This window comes from Ixodes scapularis, unplaced genomic scaffold (genome assembly GCF_016920785.2).
Source record: "Ixodes scapularis isolate PalLabHiFi unplaced genomic scaffold, ASM1692078v2 PGA_scaffold3__209_contigs__length_174095766, whole genome shotgun sequence".
NCBI classification, from domain to species: domain Eukaryota; kingdom Metazoa; phylum Arthropoda; class Arachnida; order Ixodida; family Ixodidae; genus Ixodes; species Ixodes scapularis.
This window is the reverse complement of record NW_024609868.1, coordinates 126953556-126967029: the sequence shown is the minus strand read 5'-3', so window position 1 is coordinate 126967029 and position 13474 is coordinate 126953556. Positions and strand designations below refer to the sequence as shown.

The 13474-nt window shown below is 45.1% G+C and overlaps 1 protein-coding gene across 2 annotated transcripts; it reads right to left on the bottom strand.

Annotated features, from left to right (window-relative positions):
* Nucleotides 1-2101: 2101 nt before the first annotated feature.
* On the bottom strand, nt 2102-12037 carry LOC121837129. 2 transcript variants are annotated; one of them, XM_042292623.1, is made up of 13 exons: nt 11801-12003; nt 8941-9141; nt 8680-8883; nt 8531-8566; nt 8379-8456; nt 8249-8323; nt 8063-8134; nt 7878-7949; nt 7714-7764; nt 7388-7459; nt 6379-6584; nt 5538-5697; nt 2102-4375 (listed from the first exon to the last, which is right to left on the bottom strand). In XM_042292623.1, the coding sequence occupies exons 1-13, from the start codon at nt 11811-11813 to the stop codon at nt 4218-4220; spliced, it is 1398 nt and encodes a 465-aa protein (XP_042148557.1). In that variant the 5' UTR covers nt 11814-12003; the 3' UTR covers nt 2102-4217. The 2 variants fall into 2 exon arrangements, with proteins under 2 accessions (XP_042148557.1, XP_042148556.1); XM_042292622.1 differs by lacking the exons at nt 2102-4375; nt 5538-5697; nt 6379-6584; ... (6 more) ...; nt 8531-8566; nt 8680-8883 and having other exon boundaries at nt 9084-11569; nt 11801-12037.
* Between the last annotated feature and the right edge of the window lie 1437 nt (nt 12038-13474).

Below are 13474 nucleotides of genomic sequence, written 5' to 3'. Positions count from 1 at the left end.
TCCGCACTTTCCCAAATTCCAGCGGCAGACACCACTCTCCCTCGTTCAAAAAAAAAAAATAATTGTTTTTCAACAGTTTCAACAACAAAATACATATCAACAAAAACACACGTCACACTGGCAGGCCCCGCAGTGAGCCTATCCCAGCGAACCATACAGCGCACCCCCACTCGGACATCTGGAAACCATTCCCAACATTCCGGGAAGCCGAGGGGCCCATCGCTACCAGCTAAAAACCTCGCGAGAATCGTCCTCGGGACGAGGGGGGCCAGGGGGTCATAAAACAGAAAACGGACGGTGCCCGAACCCCGCCGCTCAACGCGCGGGGCCAGGGGGTCATAAAACAAAAACAAAAAAAACGGACGAGGAACGAACCCTGCCGCTCAATGCGCCGGGCCAGCCGAATAGACGGCAAGAACAAAAAGAACAAAAATCAATTCAAAAACCAAACACACAAAACGCTCGAATTCTGTGACAGCTTTACAGACTTTTTTTTTTTTTTTTAAGCCGGGAAAATTACATTAATTGATCTGTGCTGGTAGGTTATACGGCCAGAATAGTCACGGCGGGTTCATCAATTAACTAAATTTTTTTTTTTTAATTTGTGAAGATAAACATGTGATTCTAAATAGAAACTTGTAGCGTGTCCTCGAAAAACCACTAAATCGGCACGTTTTAGGAGCTCTTGGAGCACAATCCCAAAACTTGTTTGTGCAGATTTTCCGTCTTATCCGCGTTTTTGCACTGCCAGCGTTGCGCCTGTTGCACAGGTGGTAACTTCACAGTGCTATATTGCGCTTCCCACGTGCTCAAGGTCCTAAGAGTTTTTGATCTAGTGGTTTTCGGTGACGATCAGCAAGTTGGGAACTGGAATCGTTTATTTCCTCCAAGAAGTTGTTTGAAGGGCAACGTTGAAAACTAAACCAAAATAAACGACTGGTATTGCTTTATGGCGAATTCCAATGGTCGTTTTGGAGCGCGCCGTGATCGACTTTTCTGGAGCCAATTTCCCTGGCCGATCGGGACCGATACGGACGTGTTTCACTGGTCGTTTTGGGTTACCTCCCGCTCCAGATCTCGATCTGGATCCGAGAAAAGTCGCACCGACGATTTCGGCGGATTCAACCGGAAGCCAGCCGGGCCAGCGCTCGGCGCACACACGTGACTTCCTTTCTCGCGGGGCATCTCGCCTGATCTCGAATGGCACGAATGGCACCGTGGCTATGGTGCCTGGAACGCGTCTCCGACTGGTGTGTTTACCGCGGCCAAAAAAGTGGTCCCTCGATTTCCGCCTGATGACGTCATAGAAGTGTCATGCTGTCGCCTGTTGCGACCCTGGCGGCGCCCCAACAGTTGTGGTAGGAGTAACAGACGCCTGTTCTGCTGCAGGTCGCTTCCCACTGTGACAGTTCACGGAAGCTGAAGCAGCCGGAAGTTGGGACGCCTGAAGGGACGCCGCGACGAAAGCGACACTCGCGTTCGCTCGTGCTTTTCGCCAGCATTTCTACGGCCAACCGCCAGGATCGCGACAGGCAACAGCATGACACTCGCGTCATTTGTTGCCACATTGGGACCACTTTTGATGTATGGGCGGGATAGGACGCTAAACACACCAGTCGAAGACGCGATCCAGCCAGGCACCATACCGTGGCTTACCCCTTGGTTCGACAGCCGGTTCGTTTTCCAGGAAGGAGAAGACAAGGGTGGGCGCGCTACGGGCATTCCGGCAGTCTTTGCTAGAAGCTCCTGAGTCATTCCTGTCGCTCGTGCGTCGTACACTTGTCAGCGCCGCGATTACGAAACCGTCTTCGAAACGACCGCGGCGGCCGCGAAAAAATGTGTGGGGGGGGAAGAGGATTTCCGGCCCAGACAACACACAGACATCCGCTGGACATCCAAAGGATGTCCCGACTGGGACATTAGGGACGTCCTGCGGATGTCCGAATAATGTCCAGAAGACATCCAAAGTGAAACACCAAAGGACGTCCTCAGGATGTCCAGGAAAGGATGTTTCCTGGACTTTATTAGGACATATATAGGACATTGTATATTTTCATACTGGTGTACTAATTTACACTACAGTGGGATAAGACCACACAAGTCTCGAAACAAATAAAGCTTTATTATTTCAATGTAAAAAGCAAAGACAGAGAAATAACATATGAGGTGGCATCAATAAGTATCTGGACAGCCACCACTGAACAAAAAGAAAATGCAGCACCACAGTGCGACACACCTGACCCTTCCTAGCAGGCTTGCCAGTCACTGTGTGGTGACAAAATAAATTCCGAGCTATGCTTGTTTGTTTAAAAGGTATTTCACAACTTTCTGACCGCATAAGGCAAATAAAAAGCTCAAACAGCACGTTTACATCAAATTTCCTGTGAGAATTGGGAAGAACATGTCAAAATACCACACACTCCTCACCAAGCATTTGGTGACCATGATTTAGTAAAAACATGTATAAGTGAGTGGCATGGACATTTTAGGCAAGGCCAAGAATTCCTTGGAGACGATGAAGAGAATGCCCTCCGAGAAACATAACATTTCAGAATGCCGAAAAAAAATCTATGTTATTTCACGAAGACCGTCGGAAGCGCATTTCGGATATTGCTGAACCATAAATAATGTCGAGTTGTTCAGCAATGTCCGAAATCGTTCTCAGAAAGTGTTACTGAATTAACGAGGATTTTTTCTGCATTTTTAAATGTTAGGTTTGTTGGAGGGCATCCTCTTGATTCATTGTTTTCAAGCCATTCTCAGCCTCACTTAAAATGTCCATGCCACTCACAGATTTGTGTAACCTAGATCAGTCACCGAATGCTTGCTGACGGAGTTTCTAATGTGTTCTTCTCAATTTTCACAGAAAATGATGTATGGACGTGGTTTGAGTTTTTCATTTGTGTTTCACGGTGAGAAAGTTGTAAAATCCCTTCTGAACAAACAAGCACAGCTAGAGATCACTCTCGCCCTGCACAGTAAATTTCGGCACAGACTGCAAGCTTGTCAGGAAGTGTCACACTGCTGTACTTGTTTTGTTTTTGTTCAGGGATGCCAGTTCAGAAACGTTTTGATGCCCCCTCATATTATCACAGTATTTCACTAGAATGCTTACTTCTGCATATCACTCAAACATTTCCTTTGAAGTGCAGAAACATAGAATATGTTATCACAGTATTGCACTAGAGTTGTTAATTATAAAAAAAATAACACATTATCTAAAACTGAAATACAGTTATGGCAAGGCATAGAAGCAGTACATGCCAAGTACTAAAAATGCAAGTTGCAGGACAGTAATGCCAGTAAAAATGACTAACCCCCTTTCAGCTTAGGGGCCAACAGTGTATAATGATTGTATGCAAGTCGTGCAAAAGAATTACTTTGGCAAAATCTAGAAAAAATATTGCCATGTGACCAAGGTCAGCAAGACCAGACATCTACATTAAATAATGCACAAAGTCTACAATAGCAGCCGAGCACTGAATAGCTAAATTTATACTAAAAGCAAGTGACATCAGTGACTCTGAACTTGCTTAATACAGGAAAAAATGCATGAACTGCATAGAAAAGAGTAGTGTAAACAAGTGTGACAAATACATCTTGTATAAAGTATCACAAAACTGAAATGCCAGAATGGCTGTTAGAATATTGAATCGATAGTGAATTGCCAAAAAAATATTGGTGCACATCTTACATACAGGGCACTTCAAAGGAACTGTATAAATTGTTGTCTTAATGTACTGTGCTACAATTTACGACACTGGTATCCGTAGGTGGTGAAATTTTCCATCCAAATTTCAATGAATGGCTTTACCTGAGAAGAAAGTAAAAAATAGGAATGTCTTCTTATCTGCAGCATTCGCCTAACGTCACAAGTCTGACTGGTGAAACAGCCGACATACGGCCCCCTCGGTCAAAGCAGACGGTCTTTTCCAAACCAAAAATGCTATGCGAGTATTTTATTTGTGAACTGCTGCTGCAGTTTATCAGCTGTTGCAACAATCAGATGTGTGCCATAAGCAAGCAAACACCATATGTAGAGAAAAGCATTCAGACTTTTAAACTTTTACTCAATTAAGTTGTTTCTTTGAAAATGTAACTCTCCAGATACATTACCACACTCCCTGCGGGCACCGCCGTTGCAAATTGTAGTGCAAAACGTTAAGAAACAGACTTGCATAGTTCCTTTCAAAGGGCTGCCCTGTTGAAGTGATTTCTTAGTCTAGTGTAAATGGTGTGCCGTCCTTCCTTCCCATGGACTTTTTTTCTGCCGCTGCCCGCTCAGCAGCATGACGGAGCCACGACATGCCTGCTTTTTCTATGTCCTTCTTAGTTGCCTTGGCTTCTTCCAAGTTTTGACGGTAGGTGAGGGTGCCTGCATATAAAAAAGTTGTTGTCAAGTTCAGCAAGATATTTTAGACTGGCAGAAAAAATGTGAGCTGCATTATGCAGTCAAGCTAACTGCCATATCAACAACTTCAGGCGAAGTATGCATAAGCAGGAACCAATTTCATTATTCTTGCAAACAAACCAAATGAGAAACACAACCCTTGAAGCAAATTTGTTTTGATGTGCCTGCGTCACTCTACAGCAGTAGCAATCAGTTCATTGAATGCTATTTCATTGACAGATCCTTCGACAGCCTCTTCTTCGCGACATAGCCTTGCATGTACTTCTTTGGTGGCCTGGATGTTGTTGGCATGTAATAAAGCGGAGCCTCTTTGCCGACATTCTGTTTCCGCCATCCCCATTACTATCCTAGCCGGCTAAGCCTTTGGCGATTCCAAACAGGCTTACCAAAGGCGGGAGCCGGAGGGGATGTTAAACTCCCAAGCGGAGTGAAGCAAGGGATGACAGTGCGCAACGCGGTCTGTTAGAAAGCCTAGCTTGCCGGAATCAGCAAAATAAAGCCAAAAGTCCAATGCAATCCACCTAGCGAAATAGTAAGTGACTAGCTCAAGATGCTAGTAACTGGTACTACTCTCATGAACAGAAACTAGTTGCAAGCACTACTTCTAAATAAAAACTGGTGCTCAAAGTAGCCAGAACAGCTAGATGATGCAGCGGCATGTGCTTTGTGTAAGCAGTGCCAATGAAATGTGTGTCAATAAAAAGTTGTCAGTGAAACGTGCATCTATGAAATGATACAAAACCCTTCTACAGGTAGCCATCACATTCCCGGGCATTATGTGGAAAAGCCGATCCACGGTACCTGAAGGCTACGTCTCATGGATCTAGGACCGTTACTGTGTACCATTTTAAAGAAATAAGAACATGTCTTTTTTTCTTCGGTGGTTGGTGGCAGGACAAGTGCAGGTGCCTGTTATAAACTGCTCTGCTGTATAAGAACATCAATGTAACACTGGGAAAAAAAAGTGACTTACACACTGGAAAATATGCTCTAATTATTTCATTTGTTACACTCTTATATCAAGTTATATACCAAATTTTCCAAAAAGGTTTTGCACTATTCTTTTATATTAGACTTCAGTACATACTAAGAATTGCACTTGTGCAGGTTCAGATATCTAACTTACTGCACAGGAGCTTGCAGATGTTGAGATCAGAAAACTTGTGTTTTCCCTTGGCGCCACACCAGCTGTACTCGGCTGCGACACTTGAAGATAGTATACTTCTCAAAATTCGGGTGGTCCGTTCTTTAGGTGTATCACCTCCTTGAACTAACATGTGTTGTCTCTGGTAAAAAAGAATCAAAACAGCAATCAGATCAGAAATATGGGCTAACATTAAACTACTAACTCATTTAGAATTTTAAGCATATCACAATCTTAGTGTGGTTTCATAAGCATAGTGGTTCTCAAGCGTTTTATCACCACTGGCACATAAAGCATTCACATTGTTAAAACACTGAAAAATTTTCAAAATGTGCCGTAGTTCTAATAGCTATGTTGAGATATCGATTTTGATGGCATAGCAGGAACATCTTCCCTACGGATGCACATAAATCTTAGAAACAAAACCACATGCTTAGAAGTATGGGCACTATGAGATCATTTCCGCCCAATTTTGACTCGCCTTCTCGGTACTGTAAGAGTGACCGACATATACACATGATGCAAATTAAAGTTAGGTATATCTAAACTTAAAAAATAAGATTTTATTGACAACACTGAAGTACCTGTTCAGGAATTCAGTCATGAAATGTGATTACTAACACGAAATTGTGTTCATGCATCTAATGAGGTTCTATTATAAGCTATGCTTGTAACTGAACTCTGGCACCTGGTAAGGAAACCTTTATCACCTGAATATTTACAAGGAGGAGTTCCAAAAATACAGTTGCTCATAAGAAAAAAAAAAGTTCAATCATGCATAGATGCAAAATACAGAGCTTAGTTTAGAATAACCATCATTTACCATACGAAGTCTTGCTCTCTTGTCGACCTCCAGCTCTTTGTCAAAGTGCATGAAGTCCTGTACTGTAGAAAAAGGCAAGTCCGGCAGGCCCTCTGGATCAAGTGGGGCATCTTTGGTGTTTCTGAGCAGCAAGCTAAAGTACTCGGAGTGGGTCTGCTGTGTCACCTTGATGGAATTCAGTGCCAACAGGATCCTTTCCATAAACACTGAAATGGACAGAACAGAGCTCCATCTTGCAGCCACAGTAGCATCCTCATTGCAGAACTGTTGACATAACATGAAATAGTAACTCTCCGTGATATAGCAAAGTTAAAGGAGTATGAAAGCAGTTTCTGAGAGTTCTTTAGTGACAATAACTCAATCTAAGTGCTCCAAGCGTTCTGAAAACCCGAAATTACACAATCAGGCGTGGCCCATTTTCCTACTAAAAACACGATTAAAGATTGTTACACGCCCCCTTCTCTGAGATGAATATTATTGAGAGGCAGCCAACAAGGGGCGCTTGTCAGCCAATTGCTAGCGATGGCTTTTCGTGCAGCCAACGAGTGGCGTGATTTCTGAACGTGTGGATCGGACTTCTTTTCAAAACAAACTATAACAGTACAAACAGTCAAAATCTCCACACATTCAAGTGTTTTCATTGCTCTAGTGTGTATAGTATGCATGTATTTCTGTTGCCTCGAGATACATAGGCAGTTTCGTAATTTGGCACTGGATATATTTATTAACTGGCACCTATAAAATAACATCAAGAACAATCTTATTCGGAAACCACCTTAGTGCCTCTTTAAATAAAAACACTAAGATAAATACTGCTCCTGACATATATTGTATGTTTTAGGAAAGCCATGCCCCTCACGACAACTCACACTCATTAGAAAAAAACGTTTCTAGACACAATACCTTTTCCGAATCGTCTTTGTCATGCACGTAGCATAAGAAGTAGAAGCCCAGAAACCACTATCGCAAAATTTGTTCCGGATTGAAGATCTAAATAGATATTACATACCAGGCACCTGTGCATCTGTGTTTACCCGTCCAGTGCCAGGGTGAGACATGTTCATAGGGGTTACAGGTGCATCTGAAATTTTATAAAATGCTGTTCTTGTTACATCGAGTCGGTTCACAGGAGACCACTGGTCAAATCGGTTTAATCAATTCGGAGCCCGGCGTTCGTCAGCCCGTGCACCCCGAGCCTCGAGCGCTCAGTGCCCACGCTCCTCGAGTGGCCACGAGCTGATAAGCGCCAGTCTGTCAGTCAGTACATAACAGTTCTCAGCTTTGATGTTATTTCGAAGGATATGAAAACTTTAGCATTCACAAAATAAAACTCACCAGGGTGTTGCTGCCACAGTGTTGCCGCCGCTAGAGGGACATCATTGGCACCTGAAATTGACAAGCAATTTTGCACAAAATGCTGAATGCTATAAAAATATTTAAAAAAGGTGAGAAAGAAATGAGTCAAATCTATCGAATGCCACTTAAGCTGCAAGATATACCTGCAGGCCGGATGCTTGAGTGAGGTGTCCTGCTCCTGTATAGAGTGTGCACTGGGGGGACGCTGTGGACACCTGAAACCAAAAAGAGTTTTTTTACAAAATGCCGAATGTTAAAGAAAATCCGAGAACATGCGAGAAAAAAATGTGTCAAATCCATCAAATGCAACTTCCGCTGTAAGATCTACCTGTGGGCTGGATACTTGAATGGGGCAAAATGTTCGCATATGGTGTGTGCACTGGTGGACCCAAGTCATCACCTGAAATTGAAAACAGATTCTCTACAAAATGCTGAATGTTAACAGGAAATTCAAGAACATGTGAGAAAGAAAGGAGTCGAATCCATAAAACATAACTTTAGCTGCAAGATCTACCTGTAGGCTGGATGCTCGGGCTGGACATCATCCTGTTCGTGTGGGATGCGTGTACAAGCTGGACATTGTCGAGACCTGGAATCAAAATTAAATTATCTACAGAACACTCACCTTGTGCACAAGCAGTTACCTATGTACTGTGGCTGCATGCGTGAAGACTGGGCACGTGCTTGGGATGTGGCTTGGGACGTGACAGTTTCGTACAGGGCTGCAGAGGAAATAGTCACACTTACTCAATCCATGTACCTGAACATGCACTGAAGAGACATAAGGTATACACACCAGAGTGATGCAGAGGTGACTTAGAGAAGTTGGCACCTGGAAAAGGAGGAATAGTTGGTAGTAAGCCGTTTGAAGTTACACTAGATGTTTTCAAAGAATTATATTTTTCAACCGTCCTAGAGCATCGCCAACAATGCACGATGCCATACCTGTTTTCTTCCGTGGCTGGGGTGGCGTGGGTGGTTTTGGTGGTTCATATTCATCGTCGGAACCTGTAGTGTCGGTGCTGTCATCATAGTCAAAAGGAAAGGTCGGACGGCGTTTTCGCTTGCCACGACCTAGCTCTTCTTCACTAGTGAAGTCTGACGTATACTCCAGAGCCTGAAGTTTCTCCAGCGCCTTCTCATATGTGTCTGAAAGAAATTTACGCATTGAGAACTGGAAAGAATTTAGAGCAAAAAAGCGCTTACCAGCCCAGTCCTTGATCAGGCATTTGACCTGCATCCAACTGTCTTGTGGTTTGACGCCTTCGATTGTCATTCGACGACGCTTGTTAGGATTTTTTTCCTTAGGCCAAAATGTTGTTTCAGTGCTTTCAACGAGCCATGTTTTGTGAATAATGGCCAAGCTGAGATCTTCTTCAGGAAATGCTACAATAGCAAACTTGTCACCTGAGCGAAGCAGGAAAGGCAAGCATTTGCATGTCCACCGAGTTATTTTTCCCTCTTTAATGCAGCATACTAAAACCGAACTAGCTTGTCCAGTTCATCTACAAACAATATCATAAACTAGATTATTAATAAACAAGCAGCCATAAAAAAATTTCACTGTAGGTGCACCATTGGAATAACGGCAAATTTGTTTGCCAATGGGAGTCTCACACATTTCACTGCAATTTCTGAAAGTGGCCAGAAGTGAATGTCAGACAGTTCAGATGCAAGGAAGATGTTCAGCAATGATGAACTGCAGGGATAGCTGTAAAGGTCTTCTAGACTCTGGTACCTCCTTCCAACCAACACTGGTTGATAGTTCACTGCAGTGCGTGCAATGTTTTCAACTTTGATGATACTCTTGTCTTTTAACATGCAAGTGCAGTCTTTTTTGTTTGTTTTGATGGTGATGCCAGCAGGAAACGTCACGGTCTTGTACTGAGGTCCAATGCATCCGAGCGGCAATGGTCGACCTTCATGCCTTGCTGTCAGCTTGAAACTTTCTCCTCCAAGGGAGACAGAGGAGACGGGTGGAGTCGATGCTGCCGACTCTCCAGTGTTGACAGCAGGAGATGCAACCAAAAATCGTTCTTCTACGATTCGATTGTAGACTTGCTGCAAGGGCCTTTCTGGTTTGCGTACATAGCTTTTGAGTTTACGCATGTAATTTTCGAATGGGAAAGCACTATAGTTGTGAAGAGGTCCATGAACTCTTACGTCGCTTGCCACATGAATCAAGCCATGAACATTGTGAGAGACTGCATGTCTACCATATAGTGTTATGTAGGTCTCAACAAAATGCCTTAAGAGCCTTTCTGCATACCCTAAGTGCTCTCTACAGAGTAATGGGCTGCAAAGTATGGTGACTGCACAGTGAAGTGTCATGAAGTTGTCCATCAGAGGCTTGGGGATCCTTGACCTCAGCACCGCTGGCCCCGTGTAAAGAACAAGCAAGCGAAATTCTGACGCTTTCCACCTATCAATGTCGGACAAGCTGCGTGGCTTCCGAGACATGTCTGATGGCACATAGTGCCTCATTTCAATGTTAGCTCCCGACACAGAATCTCTTGATGCACTTCCAATGCGGTAGGTTTTATCACCTTTCAGCCAAAGGAGTACAAGCTTGCGCACAACACCCAGACAGATGAGGTGCATATAGTCAAGTGGCACCTGGTCAACAATATCTATGGGAAGTTCTTTTAAGATAGTTTCCATGATGTGGTGGTCCTCTTGCTCTGCACGCCTAAAGCTAGCATTTGTTCGTAATGGAGCATCAAGATCAGGGAAGCACATTCGTCCCCGCACATATTCTCCTTCAGTCGTGCACTTTGAGCAACTGAAGTAGCCGCTGTGCCCTTTGGTGCCAAGAATGTATGACTTGGCAGGCGCGTCGCAGATTATTGCTCCAACTTGCACTCGGAAGACCCTGTTGCCAATAGCAACACCTTCAGAGAGAACACCTTTCAGGTCAGACACAAACGGACTAAGGAAGACATTTGACTGAAGAGCCTTACACTGGCCATGATAGACACCAACTGGAAATGGGTCACTGCCTGCACAGTTAGCAGCTTGGCAGAGAATGGGCCAGAACTGATCCCGCGTGCTTTTCGTCAATGGTAGTCCATCTACATTCACATGAAGGATTATTGGATCTGGTATATTGCGCACAGGTTGCAGCGCTGCCCTGAGCCCCTCACTCAAGCCTAAATGGCAGTAATGGCCGGAATCCATGGGCCTCACATTATCAGTGACTCTTGGTGTAGACAAAAGTGCCCTGGCACATGTTGGGAGGTCTGAGAAACAAGAATGCGAGTGCAGTATCTTCAGGAGCTTTGTAACGGTATCATGAGGAACAGCCCCCTCTACGCTCCACCGCCGCAGCTTTTCCTTGAAACGTGAAACGTCGGATTCCTCTGATTCAGACAATTCATCCAACTCGACATTCCTTCGATTGTCTCTTTCTAAATGGTGTTCACGACTGTAAGGCAAGCCTTCCGAATCTACAGGGACGCCTCGTCTCGAGTGAATGGCGCTTGCACCGAAGACCGGTTCCGGAGTATCAGGCACAGTCTCAGAAAAACAGCACGTTGTCGGGACATCTTGCTGATACGAGAGACGTGATGGTTCTGCAATTAGTTCCGGCGATCCCGCGTGTTTTTGCGGCGCTCCTGCAACTAGTTCCGGCGACCCAGCGGGCCTTTCTACAGAAGCCTCATCCAAAGCTTCAGCTGAGCACATTGCATTTTCTCTACTAACTGACAGTATAAGTTTGAGATCGCTTTCCGCCGCACGACGAACGCGCCGATAAGCTGTTGTTCTGGGTAGAGCAGCCATATTGTCCATATTTACGATCTTCGAGTGGTTCGCCTTGTCTTGCAACAGCCAAGCTCTGCGAACGATGGAAATGTTGTAACACTTTCATTACTCGGCCTAAAGTCATGTCACATAATACGGAGTATTAGCAAAGCGTTACTGTTGGCTATTGCGAGCGCGGTAGCCCTCTGGCCGCGCGCTGCTTCAAAGGGGGAGCGCGAGCCTCAATACCGCTGTGGCGGATCAGGGGACCGGTTTGGTAAAAATCCCGACTGCCGCTTCAAACAAAACGTTAAATCATACTTACTTCCTCCAGCCATGGTGGCTAGTGAGTTGTCAGGTTAGCGCAGTAGCACAGTAGCACAGTAGCACGGTAGCACGGCAGCACGGCAGCACTCCGGACTCCGGGCTGTAGTCGGCTGTAGGGCTGCCAGGGCTGCAGCTTTCCCGCGCGCACGCTATTAATGATGATGATGATTGCACAGCGGTGGCGATTGAAAGCTCTGCCTGAATTACTTAATTTCACTAATGTAATTATCTATGTTTTATTAAAAAAAATAATTTGTAAAAATATATAAATATGTGGTATAAAAATAATTGTGAAATTAAAAATAGAAACTAACCGAGTTTTAGGACCGTTTCGGTTTCGCCATAGTTCCGCTTTCGAATGTATTTAAAGCGGTTCATTTTTTAACATAATTTTTGTTCTTGTGTGCCTGAGAATTTAAAAGAGCTGCCTTTAGGCTTTTTACTATCGCTCTTGCTCTTGGTGTGTCTGCGAAGCAACGCGAGTGATTCTGTTGGCGACAAGACTCAAGAAATACGATAGGTCGCTTTTTCTGTTTTTGGCTCCCTCCGTTCGCCGTGGTTGCACGCCGGCACATTTATTGCGGAGAAAGGGCGGTGCAATTTGTAGGGGCGCGTACGCCGACTGTACGGCAAGCGCGGATGATCAAAACCCAAAATAACTTGAAACTGATTTTTCTAACGGCTGAACCAAAAGCGACGATTGCAATACGAGCCACGATCTTGTGCGGTGACAGTGCGTAAAGCCGCTGCTGTAATCGTCAAAAAAAAAAAAAAAGCGTGTCCTGATTACAGTCGCGCTGGGACGTGTTCCGGATTATGCCGCCCCGGACATCCGTGGGACGTCCGCAGGACGTCAGCAATGGGACGTGGGACGTTCGCACGTTTTTAGGACGTCCGAGGGACGTTTGGTGTTGTCTGGGGGGCAGGTGAATGACGGGAAGGCATCCGCCGATCCCAGGGGAGTAAAGGTGGGTGAGGAGGAGTGGCAAATCCCGTGCGCCGACACCCGGGGTCCCGAGTGAACGATCGCAAAAGAGAGCGACAGAACACGAGAGAAAGAAAGCAACGTTGCCATGGTAAACGTGAAGAGTGAAAACTCTCAGCAATATAAACAGTGATAATTTAACGTTGTAAACTAAATTCTGAGCTATTCTAACGCTTATAAAAAGCAATAAAGTCATTACGCTGCATTAACTTCCCTTCTGTTGAAATCTCGGAAAATCTGGTGGTTGCGCAGTTTCGTATTCCTCAACCGCGCCCAGCCGCGCCCCACCGGCGAAGCCGGGTATATGGTTTAGTTTAGCGTTAACGCGAGGCCGTACATCTGCGCGCTATGCAAAAGGAAAGCTTCGAAAGGAACGCGAATATCTTTCCACCGGTAAGTTCGTGGTTTGTTGAAGTTCACGAAACTGCTCTGATGATGTAACCGTGTTTGGGACCCCGAGGGTCTGCCTGCATGATCCGCCGCTTGCGGCAGCCAGCATGTATGGAAAAATGGCGGACCTTTTCCTCTAGAGTTAGTATGTATGATCTCTATGGCCGGCCGATCCCGAAGCAGTGGTCATGTTCCATGGGGATCCGCAGGCGGCGCGAGCCCGTTCGGATCCTGTGCTCCATTCCGGATCCTGTCAACTGATCCCGGCGCGCTCCAAAACGCCTCGGGGAATTCGCC